At 36.3% G+C, this 19,620-nt stretch overlaps 1 protein-coding gene across 4 annotated transcripts in view; it reads right to left on the minus strand.

Annotated features, from left to right (window-relative positions):
* LOC113066915 (membrane-associated guanylate kinase, WW and PDZ domain-containing protein 2-like) overlaps window positions 1–19,620 on the minus strand; it is a 78,151-nt gene that overhangs the window by 55,568 nt on the left and 2,963 nt on the right. For 3 of the 4 annotated variants that reach the window (XM_026239042.1, XM_026239041.1, XM_026239045.1), the window contains exon 2: window positions 3,170–3,286. In XM_026239042.1, coding sequence (XP_026094827.1) covers window positions 3,170–3,286 — 117 coding nt within the window. Of the gene's footprint in view, window positions 1–3,169; window positions 3,287–4,688; window positions 4,900–19,620 lie in introns of those variants that run through there. The other variant, XM_026239044.1, reaches the window with a different exon arrangement.

Below are 19,620 nucleotides of genomic sequence, written 5' to 3' on the forward strand. Positions count from 1 at the left end.
TGATCTCGAAGAAAAACTGAAAGAAAATTTAGATTTATATATACACATATAAAAAAAATGCACAAATAAAAAAGGTTACAAATTTGTAAAGAATTTCAAATTAAAAGTTTCAAATTAAAAGTTTTCAGCATCTTAAAAAAAAAATTATCTGCACTTTCCCAAGAGGATTTTACAGTGCAGCTTAAGCACAATATAAAATCTTAATACTTTTTTTTTTTAAACAAATCCGACATCGTTTCACAAAGACAAGCAAATTTGCCATGATTAGTAAATGATAAAGACTGAACCCAGTTATGGAATTATTGTGTGTGTGTGTTTGTGTGTGTGTGGCAACTACTAGTATCAGCGCAGAGACTTGTGAAATGAGCCATGTCAGAGCAGCGTGCTCCAGCTGAGAGTGAAGTTACACATCACATATCAAACGGCCTGTAGTTACACCTAATGTGGTGACGATGACCAGCAGGATTTGAATCTGAATGTGAACACAAATGCTTCAAGCTACACAAGCCCAAACTGATCCATCATTGCATCCCAAAACCAGGCCGCAAATTCATTGCTCAACGCAAATGCATGCTGCATTCTCATCTCAATAGCAGTCATTCGATGGCAAGACATTGTGTAGATTGACAAATTCAAGTCAGTAAATAAAACTTCCAACAAATGATTCCCAGAGAGCTAGAAAACGAACTGTGAAGAACAATTTTCTGCACCAAGATGGAAGAGAACAAAAATCTATACCAATTCGAAAGCACCATGTAGTGTAATAATGTCCCGACAGCACCCATCTCTTACTTCTTCCCTGTGGGACTGTTAAACTAGAATCAAACTCTATCTGGCATGTTTTTAATAAAGCAGCGCTATCACATTCAGTTACCTAGGTCATGTTCTAGCGCTCTTCTTCTGCTTTAACATTCACGAGACAAATGAACAGCTTAACATCGCTTTGTCTTGTCTTGTCTCTTTCAATCCAGCCTCTGAAACATCTCATAGCAAGCTGTTCAGTTACACTAATGACTCTCGGTATGGGAGAAATAGCTCCAGAAATACAAGCTCATGACTGCACTGCACAGGCATAAATCAAAGGCATCATTTCATCCAGCCGGTTGGTGATTGTGATGTGTTTGTGCACCACTACGGAGGGGGAGGGGGAAACATCAGCAGGCAAGCCTGGAGAGGAAATGCTGGTTGCCTTGGAAACCCTAGGCTGAGGAAGAGAGCGAGCGAGAGAGGGAGGAAAGGAAAGGAAGAACAAGTGGAAGGGTGAGGAGAGTATACACCACACGCAGAGCTGACCCAAGCATCGCTGTTAGCTACCAGTTGTTTTTGTTTTTAGTTGAGGTGAAAAAGACTAGTTATGTGCAAATCTATATGAAGAATAGATTTATCTATCTATATCCAAGTATATTCATTTTAATTTCAACATTTTCTTCTACATTATTAAAATAAAAAAATATATTTATTAATATTAGTTAACTGACCTTACGTTAACATGAGGTAGCAATGAACAGTTGTATTTTATATCAAATATTAATAAATACTTTAAAAAATGTATTGCCGCTAAGTTAGTGTTAGTTAACGCATTAACTAATGCTAACTAATGTTAGCTAATAATCATATGTTACCATATGGCTCAAAATAAACAAAACTAATTTAACTGTTAGGTTAAACCTGTGAATCAAAATAGCAAAATCAGTTATTGTCAACTTTTCTACCCTTACGAAAATTAACCATGGATTTATTAATGTAAAAGTAGAGTAGTCTCAGGCTCAGACGTCACGACATTTCGACGCCCCGAAACGTGACGCTGAATGAAACTAACTGTGATTGGTTGTTTGACATGTCGGTCAAAATGGTCTCATGGGCAGTTGGCCAGTGAAAGCTGCCATGAATTCCAGACCTTCAACAATCATTTGAAGGTCTGGCTATGCGAGACCTTCAAAACCATTGTTAATTTGTTGTTACCATGGTTTAACTAAAGTAAGTAATCATGTATTTTGGGGGGGTTTTGTAAGGGCAGAGTCAAGGTTCATCAAAATATTTTTCTGGTTCAATTTCTCAGTACGAATCTCAAATTAATTTGAAAACAAAACAAACATTGTAAATCAGGTTATTGATAGAAGGTTTTTTTATGTCTACTTTCCATCATATTCTAATGCTAAAACAAGCCATAATAAAGAACATCAAATAGGTAGCTAGTTAGGCAGCTAGCAAACATAAACAACTGCTACCTAGCTAGCTGGCAAAACTGCACCTCAACCATGTATGTCGCAATTCCTCAAGCATTTGATTCTTACCACAGTTATGAAGTCAAATTTGCTACATATGATTTTTAAACACTGCTAACATTCCTGTGATTTACCTCTAATTAGAGGTATTGTAGAGGTATTGTACATTTTGCACAATATTCCAATTTTTCCTATTAGTGAAAAACCCATTCATAATACTTTAAACCAAAATAGTCATATCAGTTCTTTCTATCTGGTTGCATCATACACTGAGATGCTACCCAGACAGCTCAGGGAGGGTTTGTCTCCATGTTTCTCCCATAACCCCCCACAACAATAACAACTTCCGCAATATTACAGTTTGGCTCCTTTAAGCTGTGACTACCTTCCCTCACAGATCTTCTGGCAGGTTTGGAGAGTCTGTCCTCACTCTCTTTCCAAAGTAACAAACAAAAGCTCCATTACATTCAATCAGACCAGTAGAATGTTTTGCAAGACAAATACTATTAAAAATACTAAAATTGTGCAACAAAAAAAGACACTTCCTGTGTCCTAACTAGGCACAATGTGACAAGCAATTTGTCTGTCCAAGCTAAATGCAAAACTGCATAGAAGATAGTTGATTTCTAAAGTATATATATAAGGAGCAGAATTTTGGACCAATGAGATTTCACAGTGGGCAGAGCTACTATGCAAATGCCCTATCGTTTTTTAAATGTTGTGGTTAGATGGAAAGTTGTTTTGTTTTTACGGGTTGTCGCAGATAACTACATCAATTCTGGTTAGGACACTGGAACCAGATCCTCATTTAGTAGGTTCCAGAACTTGAAGTTCCGTATTTGTGCACTATATTTATGGAATACGAAAAATACCAATGCTGATAAATCCAAACTATTTGCCATGAATAAAACAAGATTCTTAAAACATATGTAGAGGTTACTTACACGGCACAGTCCGGAGGTAGAGGTTATCACGTATGATTTGCTGAAGCTCGTGGTCCACTGAACCCTTCTGGAACCGTAGGTTGAGATAATGCCGGAGATCTTTATCCACAACACCTCCTAAAAAAGGATTAATAAAACTGGTTAATTGGTAAATGCAGAACCTTAGACACCCATACAATTTGTTTTTATTATTTATTTTATGAAGTTAAAGTGTGTAGTTCCCCCTCCTTATATTTTCTTGTCAATTGCAGATAGGGGTTTACAGCCCTGTGGGTAGGTAGGTTTAGATAGCATACAATACATATAAATCAATCAACAAAATAAATAATAAATAAATCATCTAAATTTATATATTTTATATATAATTTTACATATAAATATATATTTGTAAATGTGTCTTCAACAGACAAAGCGGTTGTTTTTAAATGCAAAATGGTATGTTTGAATGAGCTGAGTTCCACAAGGTTCACTCATAGGTCCTTACAAATTCAATTTGTTTTCAAGCCTCTCAGTTACTTCATGAAATCCCTTATAGAGCATAACATTAGTACAACCTGTTTGTGGAGTCTGAATAAGCTTAATAAAAGCTTTAAGTTGTCCCATTCATGCAGTTAATATTTGGAATTGGCTTCAAAGGTTTCAATTAAATATGAATAAAAATATATTAAATACAATATGATTCCTTAAAGAGTCACTACACCATTCAACAGACTATGTTGTCTGGCTCATAATTATCAGACAGATAGTCATCCAAAGGTTCCCTAACAACATCATGAGTAAGATTAACTGAGAGACACCAAACAAATGAAAGGTAGCTTAAGAACTTGTGCTTTCTACCTTTTCTCTAAGGTGAACAAAGGACAGAAAAATTACAAATCATCTCGCACTACTGTGCCTCAAGAGAGCCAAGCAGATCTTTTTTTTCTGCTCTAATCATAACCTTGACCATTCGGCACAGCTGAGCACGGATATACTGTTGTAAATTAAAAAATCCAGCACAATGTATGAGAAGATCCTTTGAGAATAAAAGCATCTGGCATAAACCTGCACACCATTTCGCAACTTCAGAATACATTACATCTCATTGTTACCGGTTAACAAAGGCAAAAAAACTGGTAGTCAAATTCATGGCAGGTGTCTAAACCAGACATCACCATCATCGTTTTCCCATAAAGCTAGAAGAATAACCATTGTCAAAATTTTGTATTATCAAATCTCTCCATGACATTGTGAATGGAACGTGAAGCTAAATTAGGAAAAAATGCAACAATCAAGCTTGCACAGCTGTTGCAGCGGAAAAAAACACATCTGAATACCGTCACACCATTCCAAGGAAATGACAAAAGGAACAATCACACAAGAAGACTTCTTTGGTCAGAAATTCTAAATAAATATCTCGTTTGTTGTCATGCATAATTATAGTGGTTCTCTCCTCCCCATCTTTCCCATAAAAACTGTATCCCAATTGTAATTCCAGCGGTCCAGATGATGCTCCTGTCACTGGCTTGGATATACTCACCCCTTCCAAAATCCTTGCTGCTATTCCTCTTTGTGCTTACAATCCCATTTTTAAACTAGTCCATTATACATCAACGGATGCAGCATTGATGGAGTCTCCCGTTCTGCAGCTAATTTAATCCAGAGGAGAGCGAGAACGGGAGGAGGAGGAGAAGGAGAAGAAGAGACAGAGTCAGAGTCGTCGACAGTCAGGAGACAACAGAGAGGGAAAAAAGGTTCTGCCAGCCGAGAGCCTATCACAATGAAGCCTGTATTCTCATTTGCTGGCTGGATAGTGAAGTCTAATATCGCCCCCTGACTGTAAACAACAGTCCTGCAAGGGTTGCGGGTGAGTGTGCTTGATACAGATGCTTTTGGACACACCACCAAAAAGGCCATCTTGTTCACACCAGATGCTTCCTGCTAGTTGGCATCGTGTGAACTTGTTGACCTTGTGAACACATCAGTGTCAAGAGTGAAGATGGCAAGTAGGAACGCACACTAAGAGAGCACAATGACCCGACAAGTCCAGCAGGAAAGGAATAGGCTATTTAAAAATGACTAAAACAGTTAGGGTTCTAACAATTGCATTACTCTAAAACTGGTTAGTTATAACTTTGCCTACAAACTAACACATGCTTTAAGGAGAACAAAGTTGCTTTACTATTTACATACATTACATACAACACTTACACAATTTCTGCAATATTATTGAATTGATTGCAAAGACACTATTTGGAGAGAGCTGAACTGATCACTGAATCAAAATTACCTGTTTTCTATTGTCCTTTTGCATTTTCTGTACACGTTTGTTTATGTTTAACACTGTTAAGCCGCTTTGACACAATCTGCATTGTATAAATCGCTATATACCCTCACCTAAATGATTATTAGGAACACCATACTAATACTGTGTTTGACCCCCTTTCGCCTTCAGAACTGCCTTAATTCTACGTGGCATTGATTCAACAAGATGCTGGAAGCATTCTTTAGAAATGTTGGCCCATATTGATAGGAGAGCATCTTGCAGTTAATGGAGATTTGTGGGATGCTCATCCAGGGCAGGAAGCTCCCGTTCCACCACATCCCAAAGATGCTCTATTGGGTTGTGATCTGTGACTGTGGGGGCCATTTTAGTACAGTGAACTCATTGTCATGTTCAAGAAACCAATTCGAAATGATTCAAGCTTTGTGACATGGTCCATTATCCTACTGGAAGTAGCCATCAGAGGATGGGTACATGGTGGTCATAAAGGAATGTACATGGTCAGAAACAGTGCTCAGGTAGGCCGTGGCATTTAAACGATGCCCGATTGGCACTAAGGGGCCTAAAGTGTGCCAAGAAAACATCCCCCACACCATTACACCACCACCACCAGTCTGCACAGTGGTAACAAGGCATGATGGATCCATGTTCTCATTCTGTTTACGCCAAATTCTGACTCTACCATCTGAATGTCTCAACAGAAATCCAGACTCATCAGACCAGGCAACATTTTTCCAGTCTTAAACTGTCCAATTTTGGTGAGCTCGTACAAATTGTAGCCTCTTTTTCCTTTTGTAGTGGAGATGAGTGGTACCCGGTGGGGTCTTCTGCTGTTGTAGCCCATCCGCCTCAAGGTTGTGCGTGTTGTGGCTTCACAAATGCTTTGCTGCATACCTCAGTTGTAACTAGTGGTTATTTCAGTCAAAATTGCTCTTCTATCAGCTTGAATCTGTCGGCCCATTCTGCTCTGACCTCTAGCATCAACAAGGCATTTTCGCCCACAGGACTGCCACATACTGGATGTTTTTCTCCTTTCACACCATTCTTTGTAAACACTAGAAATGTTTGTGCGTGAAAATCCCAGTAACTGAGCAGATTGTGAAATACTCAGACCGGCCGTCTGGCACCAACAACCATGCCACGCTCAAAATTGCTTAAATCACCTTTCTTTCCCATTCTGACATTCAGTTTGGAGATCGGGAGATTGTCTTGACCAGGACTACACCCCTAAACGCATTGAAGCAACTGCCATGTGATTGGTTGATTAGATAATTGCATTAATGAGAAATTGAACAGGTGTTCCTAATAATCATTTAGGTGAGTGTAAATAAAAGTGACTTGACTATAGAAGACCCCATGAATTTATTTCAGAAACCCCATTAAAATCAAAACATTGTTCGTTTCTTTGTTTTTTATTAGTGATTTTAAGGCATATGAATGAAACAGTCACATGAATTTTAAATTAATTAAATTTGAAACATAAAAATAATGTATCTTAATATCTCTTTAAGTGTTATTTTATAAAACTGACTTCTCTTATACATATGAATATAGTTTTGTCAATGCTCTTTTCCTAAAAACAATTGCTGAATTTTAGTTAAGAATATGTGGAATTACATTAAAATCAAACTTTCCATATTTCCTCATTTATGGCAGTAGTGACAGACCGACAAGGATACTGAAATCTCAGGTGTTGGTGGATATTGACGGTAAACTAAGATCAACATTTCGTTCTGAAAGATGTTATTTCAGTGTTCACAGGCTTGCAGTTGAGTTTTAAATGTATTCTGGTCATCAAGAAGCTTGATATTTCGATTGTTTGGAATATGAGGATGAAAACTATACAGCAGACCAGAGTAATAAAAACCCATAGTTATGGTGAGGCAGAGTGACCTTGATATAACCCTTTAGAAATGTAATCATTAAATCATGCGGGTGTCCAAGCTGGTATGCAAAACATCTTCACATAACAGCTGTGTAGAAAATTAATGAATGGTGAAATTCAGTTGAGGAATGAATGCACAGGAGGCCTTTCAACTGATCTCAGATCGCTTATCTCGCTGCTCGGCCTGAGAAAAAAAAAAAAAAAAAGAGGCATATATCTGCTGTGAATACATCTTCATGATTCAACATTACAAGGAGGTCACAGCTGAGATTCTGTGGAGGACGACAAACCTTTGACTCATGAGAGAACCCGGCTGTTTCATTTGTCAGCACAACTGATGACACAGTGGACAAAGGTATGACGTGAGGGTGAGAGCAAGTCGGACAGCTGTTAAAATCTCTCGGTCTCGCGCTATCACTTTTGCTCAATCCCAGAGGACACCTTTGTCATCTATCAGCCACAAGTGATGACAGATGCTTGTTGATTAAACAGTCAATAAATGCAAAGACTCAACTGTGAGATATTGTCACGATTGTGAGATTTTGACATTTAAACATCACATTTTGAGACTAAAGTCATATTTTGAGATATAAAGTCTGAGTTGTGAGGCATATTAGAAACCAATTCTTAATTATGATATGTAAAGTCACAATGTGAGATTTTAAGTAATATTTTGAGATATAAAGTCACCATTATGGGAAACGAAGTCATATTTATGAGATAAAAAAGAAAAATTATGAGATATAGTTAAACCGTTATAGAAATAGTTTTAAGTTGTGAGGTATAAAAAAAAGAAAAAAAAAGTGATATATAAAGTCATATTTATAAGAACACAAGTCATTATTATGAGATAAAAAGTCACATTCTGAGATTTCAGGAAAAAAAGTCAAATTTTTTAAGATATAAAGTCACGATTACAATAATTATGATACACTGTGTAGTCATACTGTGAGATGTAAATGCTTAGTTATGAAATATACAGTCACATTTAGAGATAAAGAGTTACCATTACAAGAAACAAAGTCACAATTAATAGATATAAAGTCAAATAATACGATATAAAGTCATAATTACAAGCAGCAAAGTCTCAATTGTAAAATACAACCGTGTTGGGAGATTGTAAGATTGTAATTCACAATCACGAAGAACTAAGGCACAAAGGTTTAAAGTCACAGTTATCTTTATTCTTCACGCTGAGGTATAAAGAGGTTTTCCACAGGTCTAAGCAACAATACGTTCCATAAGATACGGTTAATACTCTCTGATAAGGTGGAAATATGTCACCATATTGATTTGTTCTCACTAGAGAGAAGGTTAATAAAACATTCCAATAAGTTTGAGCGGTTTCTTTTTGACAGCATAATCACAGCTGACACAACGGTCCTCGCTGAGGACAGATGAGCAGCGAATCGATCGCCTGAAAGTTTTCCTACCCTGGAAAGTTGTTTGGTGCTAGAGCCCTTCGGCTCAAACAGACTAAAGCGAGAGCAGTGGTAAAGCTCTGGACACGGAGAAGAAACCCAAGTGTGATGCCGGCCAATCAATATCTCCTATTCACTACCTCCGACTCCTACGAGAGGTCAGATTCTGCATCTTCTTTGAGTAGACACAAACAACACACAACATTTCGGCCTCAGCTGTTTGTTTCTGTCTATATAGGCAGAAATATCCAATCACTGTACTTCCTAGTAGGGCTGTAGCTATCGAATATTTTAGTAATCGAGTATTCTACCAAAAATTCCATCGATTAATCGAGTAATCAGATAAAATGTGTTTTTGCTTAATTATATTGACGCGATATTGAAAATCTGATGGGTAGGTTAAATGTTGGGACACCGGACTTTTATTTTGACGGGTTGATGTCACAGTGACTTCATGAGCATTTGACCTTTTGATTTGAGTAAAACTAGCATCACATCACATAAACAGACTGTAAAGGTTTATGTGTATGTGATGTGACGCTAGTTTTACTCAAATCAAACGGTCAAATGCTCATGAAGTGACTGTCAGAGCAGTTCTGGAGATGTTGTTCATGTGTTCATGTCCTTATTCAGTGAGACAGCAGACGCTGAAAACACCGCGAGCGTCACGCACGCTTCAGTGTGATAAAGGAAGCCGCGCTTCTGCTCCATTCATTAACAGAGACACACAGAACTTGCAGGATTTATATTTAAATAGACTGTTCCGGCTTAATATTTACAGATATTAGTCCATATTGTGATTTGATGTAAGTGCAATGACCTATTTTTGATTAATTTATTCTAAATTTGGCAAATTCCGTGCCATTCCGCATTAAGCTGTAAATTCCGTTTTTATGACTGGATTCCGCGATCCCCTCCGCGTTTTCTGCATCGCGGAAATCATAGGGCCCTTGTTGTGGTATGCCAGCTCTATATTGCAATGGACACACACCACGACATTCTCCTTGCAGTATGCGATTTTGGACGCAGCGCTTGTCCACTTTTTGTGTCACATAAAAAAAATAATAATTGCGAAAGAACCTGACGTGAGATTTAAAATAAATTAAAAGAGGCTTCGAGAAAGAGGCATTTGCCTCGATCATTTTTTGTAATCGAGTTACTCGAGGAATCGTTTCAGCCCTACTTTTTTATTTATTTATTTTATTTATTTATTTTTTTTTAAACAAGCTGGATTGTTGTAGCTGTGGCCTAGTAGTCTGGAACATCAAGCCATAGTGCTCACTTGGGTTTGAACCTGGGTCTCTCCAATATCTAGATCAATAAAAAAGCACCAAAAAGGCCAAATAAAATGGTTGAATCCATCCTGTGAGATAAAGCCATAAAAAATAGCTTTTTTGCACTACGTAGCTTGAAAAATTACAATCAGCAAAAGGAAGAAAAATGACCCAGACAACTGGATTTGAACTCACAAATAAGGCACGACAGCCTTTTGTCTTTTTGACTCAAACAATCCACATTAACAATTAGGCGTGAATCCAAACCGCATAGCCGGAGCTATCAATCTCTTCCCTTTGTTAAACTAAGAAAAGAGAAAACTGCTAATTATGGTTCTGAAGATCTCCTTCTGACTCACTTTGTTTGTCCTGTGATGATGATTCACATTTCAAAACCAATCACACCTCTAGCTGTAACAACCCAAAAGCAGTAGAATTATGTTAAGACACATGGCAATATACACTAATTTGAAGTGTTAAAGTGCTGGAACCAACAAAATAAAGTTATGGCCTGTAAACCAATAAACTATTATTATATTATTTAGTAAATATACTATTTTGTTTGAAAAAAAAAAAAAAAACTTTAAAAAGAAGAGTCCATTCAAAACTGAAAATGTACTCATCATCAGGCCATCCAGGAAGTAGATGAGTTTGTAGAGGATCCATTTCAACCCTCTACAGACACCTTGGAAATTGAGTCATATATATATAGTATATATAGTATATATAGTAACCCCGGCATCCTGTCCAAATTTGCCCATTGGCCTCTGACCATCATAGCTTCTCAACCATCACCAAACACTGATTGGCTTCATTACTCGGTCTCCTCTCCACCAATAAGCTGGTGTGTGGTGGGCGTCTGGTGCAATATGGCTGCCGTCGCATCATCCAGGTGGATGCTGCACACTTGTGGTGGTTGAGAAGATTACCCCGTTCTATGTAAAGCACTTTGAGTGCCCAGAAAAGCACTATATAAATGTAAGGAATGATTAATATTATTATTCATGAGCTGAACTCAAAAATCTAAGACTTTTTTTTAAACAAATCTGTGTTAGTGAGCACTTCTCCTTTGCCGATATAATCCATCCACCTCACAGGTATGTCATATCAAGATGCAGATTAGACAGCACGACTGTTGCACAGGTGTGTCTTAGTATAATATATAGTAATGCTATATATATATATATATATATATATATATATATATATATATATATATATATATATATATATATATATATATATATATATATATATAGTAATGTCCCAGGCTGTTGCACTGTTTCATTCAGGCATGCACATACGCAGTTTATGTAATCGGTACTTTGTATTATGTTTAACTTTTTACTTTCTTCTTTCCAGTTTTAATATTATGTTTAGATTATTTAAGATTTATGTATAGTCTTTTGGACAGTATACAATGTGAATTTTGTAGTTAATGTTGTCTTGTGTAGCACTATGTTCCTGGAGAAACACTGTTTCGTTTCACTGTGTTCAAGCTGTATAGAGCTGAAATGATAATACAGCCTTTCTGACTGACATTGGCTAAGGCCCGTCAACCAACAACCAATCACAGTTTGCTCCGTTCAGCGTCAGTTTTCTGGGTGTGGAAATGTCGCCACAATAACACACCGGTGTGTAAAACTCTCGGATGTATTTTAAAGATTCTATGCAGTGACCTTTAAATATTTCACATACTTTTGAATATCCAGCATTTAGTTGATCCTAATAAGCACTCGTCGTCACAGTTGTAAACACAACTGCTTTGTTCTTTCATGAGGGGGTTTCCAGGTGGAACATTAAAGAACGCGACACACGTCTCCCGGAAATCCCGTATAGTTCAACCAATCCGATGATGACTTCGAAACTCCTGAAGTGTTTCCACTTTTGTGTACCATATGCATCAGATGTTCACCCAACGGTCCTTGGGATGACGTTTGAGGCTGAGACAAGAGTTTATAGCACGCCAAATACATAAACACAGGTGCGCTGCGCATCCATTGAGATTAACTGAAAAAAATAAATGATAAAATCAGATCGTTTGACAGAATGATACTCTGAAACCCTCAGTTTTTGACATGTGCTTAACTTAAACTTAGTCTCCAACTCACACATTGGCGAGTAAAATCGATGAATTTATTAGCCATTGGCTAATATTAGACATCATTTAGTCACCCAGCGTAAAGATTTTGTCACATATGCTAGTGATTTACTCGCAATGTATAGGGTTGCATTGGTGAGCAAGTGATGTAACATTACATTTCTCCAAATCTGTTCTGCTGAAGAAACAAATTTATCTACATCTTGGATGACCAGAAGGTGAGTACATTTTCAGCACATTTTCATTTTAAATAAGCATTAAATGATAGCATAGGTAATCAAAAAAATATATTTAAAAAGCATATATACAGTAGGCTACAAAATATCATAGACTCTTAGGTGTGTTCTTTTGACAAAGGCAAGCAAGCAACCTACAGGTTTAGTACTCCAGAACACAACTGGTTATTTAAAAAAATCAAGGTCTCCCTGAATAAACCAGCATCTGACAACAGACTGAACATGAGGGACAAAGATAAAGATTACATTTATATCATCCTGCGCTATGTTCCAGGTAAAAGTGATTGAAGTCAGAATTAGCCTTTTTGAAAATGGATGTGCATTGACTTTAGGATTGTCTTTCTTCTAAATATAGAAACAAAATCTTTGCACGTCACTTCAAGGTTTCCATTGCTAAAATGACGAGGCCTGGAACATGAAAGGGTTTAAAAAAATAAAAAATAAAAAAAAAGCACAGGGAACTAAAACTATGGAAACCAAACCATTTTCAGAATGGAAATAATATTGTTATTGATAACTGCTGTTGTTCATACTTTTGGTTGAAAGATTTGAACAAACCCCTCAGCATTAGTATGAAACTTCCAATCGAACTTCTAAGTGTTTTTTGTCTGGTTTGTCTGGTATGCGATATTTCACCACTTCAACAAGCATTGCTCAGATGACTGGCCCTAGATTAATAAAATCAGGCCCAGATTTGAAAGGCATTGATGTCATGTCAAATATGTGTCTTTGTCATACACAATCATCTGGGACCTCATCCCACCCAACCGCTGCTGCGATCTCCCACCATCTGCTGGAGGAAGGTCACTGATATTTTTCCTAGAAAAAACATCTCGAATATGCGTGTTTGCAGTATTAAATAATCTTCTCTATGGCCAGCGTCACTGGCCTAAATTCATGCCACTGACACAATTCTCTTTTCTCCAGAAGCATCTCCTCCACACCTCACTCCGACCATTTCATTTGTACTTCACCTCATGTTTCACTGTGTCATTATTGTCCGACATATCTGTCCGTCTTTCAATTAAATGAATGGTGCATGTTTTTAGAGGTTTTAAAAGCATAAATGTGAAGTTTACAAATCTGTAAAAGCACTTTTATTCTTCTGTGAAAAACATGTATGGGAGTTGGAAGAATAAATCAATAATACTAAACCACGATAAACGTGCACAAAAAGTGAAGTGAAAGAGGGCAATTTAGGAGATTTTAAAAGCATAAAAATGAATAAATTTTTATATATATATATATATATATATATATATATATTTAAAAATGTATATTTAATTTTATAAAAGCACATTTTTTCTATGTTAACATTGTTAAGTTGTAAAGCTGTTTAACATTGCCTTTTACATTGTCATTGCAACAGTTTACTAAAAGTAGATAAACTTTTACACAGGAAAGTTCAATAAGTAATTGGTTTTCATGTAAAATCATGTTAACGCACATTGTTTACATCTTGTGGATGTACTATTACTGAAACAGAGTATTTTAATGTTTACAGATTGGCCCCATTCACTTCCATTATAAGCACTTCTCTGAGACTTCACTGTAATATGTTTTTAGTTCTTTAAAGGAAATAAATAATTTGAAATTCATTCTTGTGGTAATCAACATTATTTCACAAATACATGTATTGTATATTCCTTTAATAGTTACAGTACCATACAAAAAACGCAATTAAATAGCTCAGTTTGAAAAAGGTAGTGTGTAACCGGCCTGTTCTGCTGTAGCCTGACTGAACCAACACAACCAAAGACAAAAACAACCACAGTTTGAATTCCAAGTAAATAAATACGCTCTGAGGATCAATTCTGGATCTCTGTGACAAAGCACACGCTTTGGGGCATTGAACAAGACATTAAAGCCTACAGCCACATAGTGATTACTGCACAAACATACCTTTTTCTGCCAGCCTCTATGACTCCAGGCTCTTCAAGCATCGCTTTTGTTTTTTATCCCGCTGTTGAGTAATTCCACGCGAGCTGGCTACTCCTCTTTCATTTGCGTATGCATCTCTAATCCCAAAACAAACACTTTGCTCATCTTCATATTTCTTCACAGCATAAATACGGAAGCAGTGGGCTGCAGAGCAAATATCGAACAGCTTATACACAAATGCATTACAGTGCAACGCTTTTATACGGCAAGACACGTTACTAACATTAAAGCAGATTTCAAAAGTTTAGAATTTTTTGCAGGCCATAGACGTTTATTTATTTTGCAGATGCTGTATTTTAGATCCCGAAGCTAATTCTGTGATAAAACACATAGTGCGAGTCTGCATACTGCGTGGACTCCCTTGACTAAGAATATTTTTCTTTTAAAAAGAACAGATCTCATTTTTTATTAATTTTTATTTAAGTTTTAGATTAAAAGCCTTTCGTGCTGATATAAATATTACCATTGCCTATATCAATTAATTTATTCGAAAACACATGAATTAATAAAAGAAACTGACTCATTAATTTATTGACATAGCATGAATGAGCATGTTTATCATTTCTGATTTAAATTTATGTTTAAACACAACTTTTACTTTAATGATCCAAAGAACATTTTGAAATTAAACAAAAAGCATTTTATTTTAGAATGTCGCCAAAGCAACATTGTCATTTGAATTTAACTTTTTAAAAAAAAAAACTAACAAAAATGGCAAAAACTCAATATAATTTCTAAATATTTAGCTTAAATGAAAATTGAAAATATAAATAAAAACATTCAAATAGTATCTCAATGGCACTATAAAAACAGAGCTTTTCTAAGAACTTGGCACCGAATCAGAATGTTGTGTGAAACTTAAAACAAATTAAGACCCTACAAGCAGAATTACTGTAGGACATAAGTGCTGCAATACAACGTCAGCATTTTTGCTACAATATTAAAAGCAAAATAAGGTCCTTGGCCTGGTATTCAGCTGTATTGTAAACTGGAGCAAATTGAAAATTGCAAGTGCATGACTACAATGTGTGCATTTCAAGGTAATGAATACAATAGAAGACAGAATACAGAAGGAAAGACTTTCTTTTTAAGAGGCAAGATCTGTGTCCCTGCAGTGTAGAGAGCACAGAGGCAAAATTAACTGCAGTGGCGTTCACTTCATGACAGATGGCCAAGCATTTTTATTCACAGATCTAAAGGATAAGAACCCACATCATAATTAATTATTTACTAAATATGTTTTTCTCATGCGGATAATCAAAGTAAGCCAGCCAGTGTGAAAAGCAGTGAGAAACTGTTTCATAAAAATGAAAATCTTGCTTGCACGCTCACCAGCATCCGCGTTTGTCATGCTAACATTCAAGGCAGCTGTCTTTGACATCTCGTGCATTTGTAGTCATGACTTTAACAATGGACCAAAGACGTTTCTGCACCCCGATTGGCCGAGGGTAAACCCACTTCAAAATGGCAATCGCAACATCAGCCTAAAGTATATCATTCTGTCTGATGGGAACCTTGCAGTTCTGTCCAGTTGATTGCAATCAGTCACTCTGGTAAGCACATTAAAACCATCATAATCCCAAATAGCAGCCTAGAGGGATGTCAGATGTAACCGCTTTACAAATTAGGTGGCACTTGTGCTCCACTTGCTTAGTGAGTGGAAGACTGCAGAATATAATGTTCTGCACTGCTAGTGGCTTTGCAAAGCATTTTCAGTTTCATGATTAAATGGATGTGGAGCCGAGAGGTACATTTTATCCTATAGGTCTAGACAAAGCTGCCAAAAGAGCTGTGAAGTTACATTGCATAATGTGCAAAAGCTAAAAAGCGTTCTCAGCTCGCTTAGGAAATTGTTTCCAGATTTGCGACCAGCCAAATGACAGTCTGCATCTAATAAATATGTAGCGTTATTATGAGGAAGACAAATGGTAAATGTTTCAGAGCTTTTTGTATTAAAGGGATAGATCACACCAAATTGAATTTTTTTAATCATTTAGTCATCCTCATGCTAATATTAACCTGTAAGACGTTCTTTCTTCTGTGGAGCACAGATGGAGATGTTTAGCAGAATGATCATGCTGCTCTTTTCCATACAAGGAAAGTAAATAGTGACCAGGGGCTGTCAAACTCCAAAAACGGACCACAGAAGTAAACTAAACAAAAAATGTGAAATTAAAACTGAAATACACTGAAGTTGAAGCAATCAGATTACAAACTGGAAATAAGTAAAAACTAAAACTCAACCAAAACTGAAAAATGTATTAAACCTAAACAGCAAACAACTTAAATACAGTTGTTTTAATAAGAATCGAAGTATGATTCATACAGTGTTTTTTTTTTTCTTTTTTCATTCAATTTCTTGAATGCTACTGCTAAATACAGATATATATACTGATAAATAAAGCATAATTTGTGTATATTGTGTGTATATTCCTTCTTATTTAATTATTTATTTAAAGGTAAAATAATGAAAAATATTTTTTATCTTCACCCACTTTGGCCTAAATATCGACCATTTTTTTTTTTTTTTTTGATTCTGTTACCTTGTACGACATTGTTTTTTAAAATAGGGAAATTAGTTTGGCTATACTGCTCAGACAACTTGCAAAATAATAAAACCAACATAAAGAATCATGAGAATTCCGAATCGTGATTTTCTTGAAAAACATTGAGATCAGATTTTTTTTTTTTTGCCATATCGCCCACCCCTAGTTCTTTCTAAATATATGATAAACATTATGTACAGTTTGCTAGATTAAGGGGTGACACATCTTACCCCCCTCATATGTGTTCTCTTTATAGATGTAAAAGAAAAGAGAGATCATTACAGATGAGGGACGATGATGAAATAATGAAAAACGCAGATCACATAAAATCACTTATTCCAAATGACTAAATGAAAGATGAAATTCCAAATCAATCTCACATCTCCAAGGAAAATGCCGACCATTATGACAGAATAATGACTGTCACTGATAAATTACACTTCAAAGCAAAATAAGTTAAACCCCCGAGGCTGCAGAAATCTGCTCAGAGTCATGTCTGTGTTAATCAGTTAGCGAATCCATTTGTGCAAACTGAACATGTTATATAACCAATTATTGCACTTCACTACTGAAAAATAATGAGATTATATTGCTGATGTTTAAAAACAGTCAACGCATCAAAAGTGACTCCGAAAACTGAAGGTCGCAGCATCGGATCGGTCAATGACCTAAGAGTGAAGTAGTGTAGTGGCACAGGATAACGAGAACGCTAAACCAAATATCTGCCCTCAGAAGACTGAATTAAAACATGAAAAGACGACAACAGAATAAGACAATTAGAATAAGACGGCAACAGACGTGCTTTATTCCAAATCAAACGTGGTGCTAGGCGGAAATGTGACTGTATGAATGCAGCCTAGTTGACTACTTAGCTTGATATTTAGATAACTGTCAGAACTGGGTCATTATGACAAGTCGGGCATCAAAGTCCCTGTAACCACCAAGCCACAAAAGTGAGTCCTGGACATGCACCAACAGACATCAATGCAAACACACCATCTCCTCCATCACATCAAAGCAGGACGGACTGAGACATAAAAAAACACTGGTCAATCAAATCTCACAGCACGTGATCCACATGCATATATAGCCCGTCCTGATTTTGCTGAGTTAGATGTGTTCCTAGGTCAACATATTTTGTTGACCCTGCAACAACATTTTACTCCAAAAATGTATTCTTGACCATATAATCCCTAAAATCAGAGGAAATGATAGACGAATGACACTGATGTACAAGCACCAAACAGTGATTTTAAGCCGAAACTTCACAAAATCTATAAACTGGTTCTTCAAATCTGATTGGTTAATCACAATGTTGTCCCAGGAACATGTCTCACTTGGTAAAATCAGGTTCTGCTGCATATTATAACATTACCTACAGTATCATATGAATAGTAATAACTATTACCTACCATATCTGTACAGGGATGGTTAAATTTCCCCAAAAAATTACATTTGTTCCAAACCTGTATGACTTAGGATAGTTCACCCAAAAATCTAAACCGTTGATTGTAGACACTGACTTCCATAATATTGTGTTTCCATATATTGAAAGTCAATATGAACCAGAAACTGTTTGGTTAACCACAGTTTTCTTATATCATCTTCTTATGTTTTCGGCTGTACAATTTGTACAATTTTGTTACAACCCTCTACGAGTTTGTTTCTTCCGTTTTTGGAAAGAACACATTTTGAAAAATATATTATTCATTGTTTGAACAAAAACTGTTAATTTCCGCAAAATAATTTCTTCTTTTGTGTTCCAGATCTGGAACAACATAATTTATTCACCGTTTCAAGTTTATTTCTTTAGTGAAACACTAAATAAGATATGAAGATATTATGAAAAAATTAAATAAAAAAATGATATGATATATACGAATTTTGAAAATTATCACTAAGAGTGGGGGTTTTAATCCCAAATTCTGAAATTTACAATGTTTATTAGTCAGGGTTTCAACAACTGACCTAAAAATCGACAGATATACCATGAAAAAAAATCAATGTTCTTCCTAACGGCAGTCCATCCTTGCATTCAAATTATCTACTCTACCAGATTTCAATCACTGAAATGAAATTATTATGTTAGCCTCTGTGTTCTTACACCATTTTACACTACAAGTACACTATAAAGCCTGTCATACAAGTTCCCCAAACCCTGATCTTCAGCAGCCAGTCAATATTTACTCAGTCAGTCCACTGATCTGGATCTCCCTAGACACAACCTTTGCCTGCATCAAGATATTTTTTGCTTTCACTTGGGAGATGGGGATGTTTTCCAAAGTGCTGGCCCGGGGGCAGAAGTTTGCTGAACACAAGGACGAAAAACACTGCAAATGTACTATACGCATTGTTGAAATCTCAGCACTGTAGACCTGAAGACAGCTGCACGTCCTCAAATCCCATCACTATGAGTTAACATCTGAGTGAGAGATAACATCACTCCTCCCATTCACATGGGCACTTCCCATCTCCTCTTGACCACTGAAATCCATTGTTTTTAAGAGCTGCCACCTTATGGCAAGCTATTTTAACATTCATTCCTCAACACTACTAGTATGATTCCAACAGACACTAGCATCTTTTCCAATATCCTAGATGTTACTTAGTATATATAGCTTTTCTAGTATGTATTTAGGAGACACTAGTGTTTATCTCCATAGTTATTGGTAAAAAAATTTTTTTCGCTTGTACTATATAATGACCAGGCAGAAAGACTACTTTGTAGTTTAATGAAAATCTGATGGTATAATGTTACTAGTAACAACCGAAACCATCATAATT

This window comes from Carassius auratus, chromosome 50 (assembly GCF_003368295.1).
Source record: "Carassius auratus strain Wakin chromosome 50, ASM336829v1, whole genome shotgun sequence".
Classification (NCBI taxonomy): domain Eukaryota; kingdom Metazoa; phylum Chordata; class Actinopteri; order Cypriniformes; family Cyprinidae; genus Carassius; species Carassius auratus.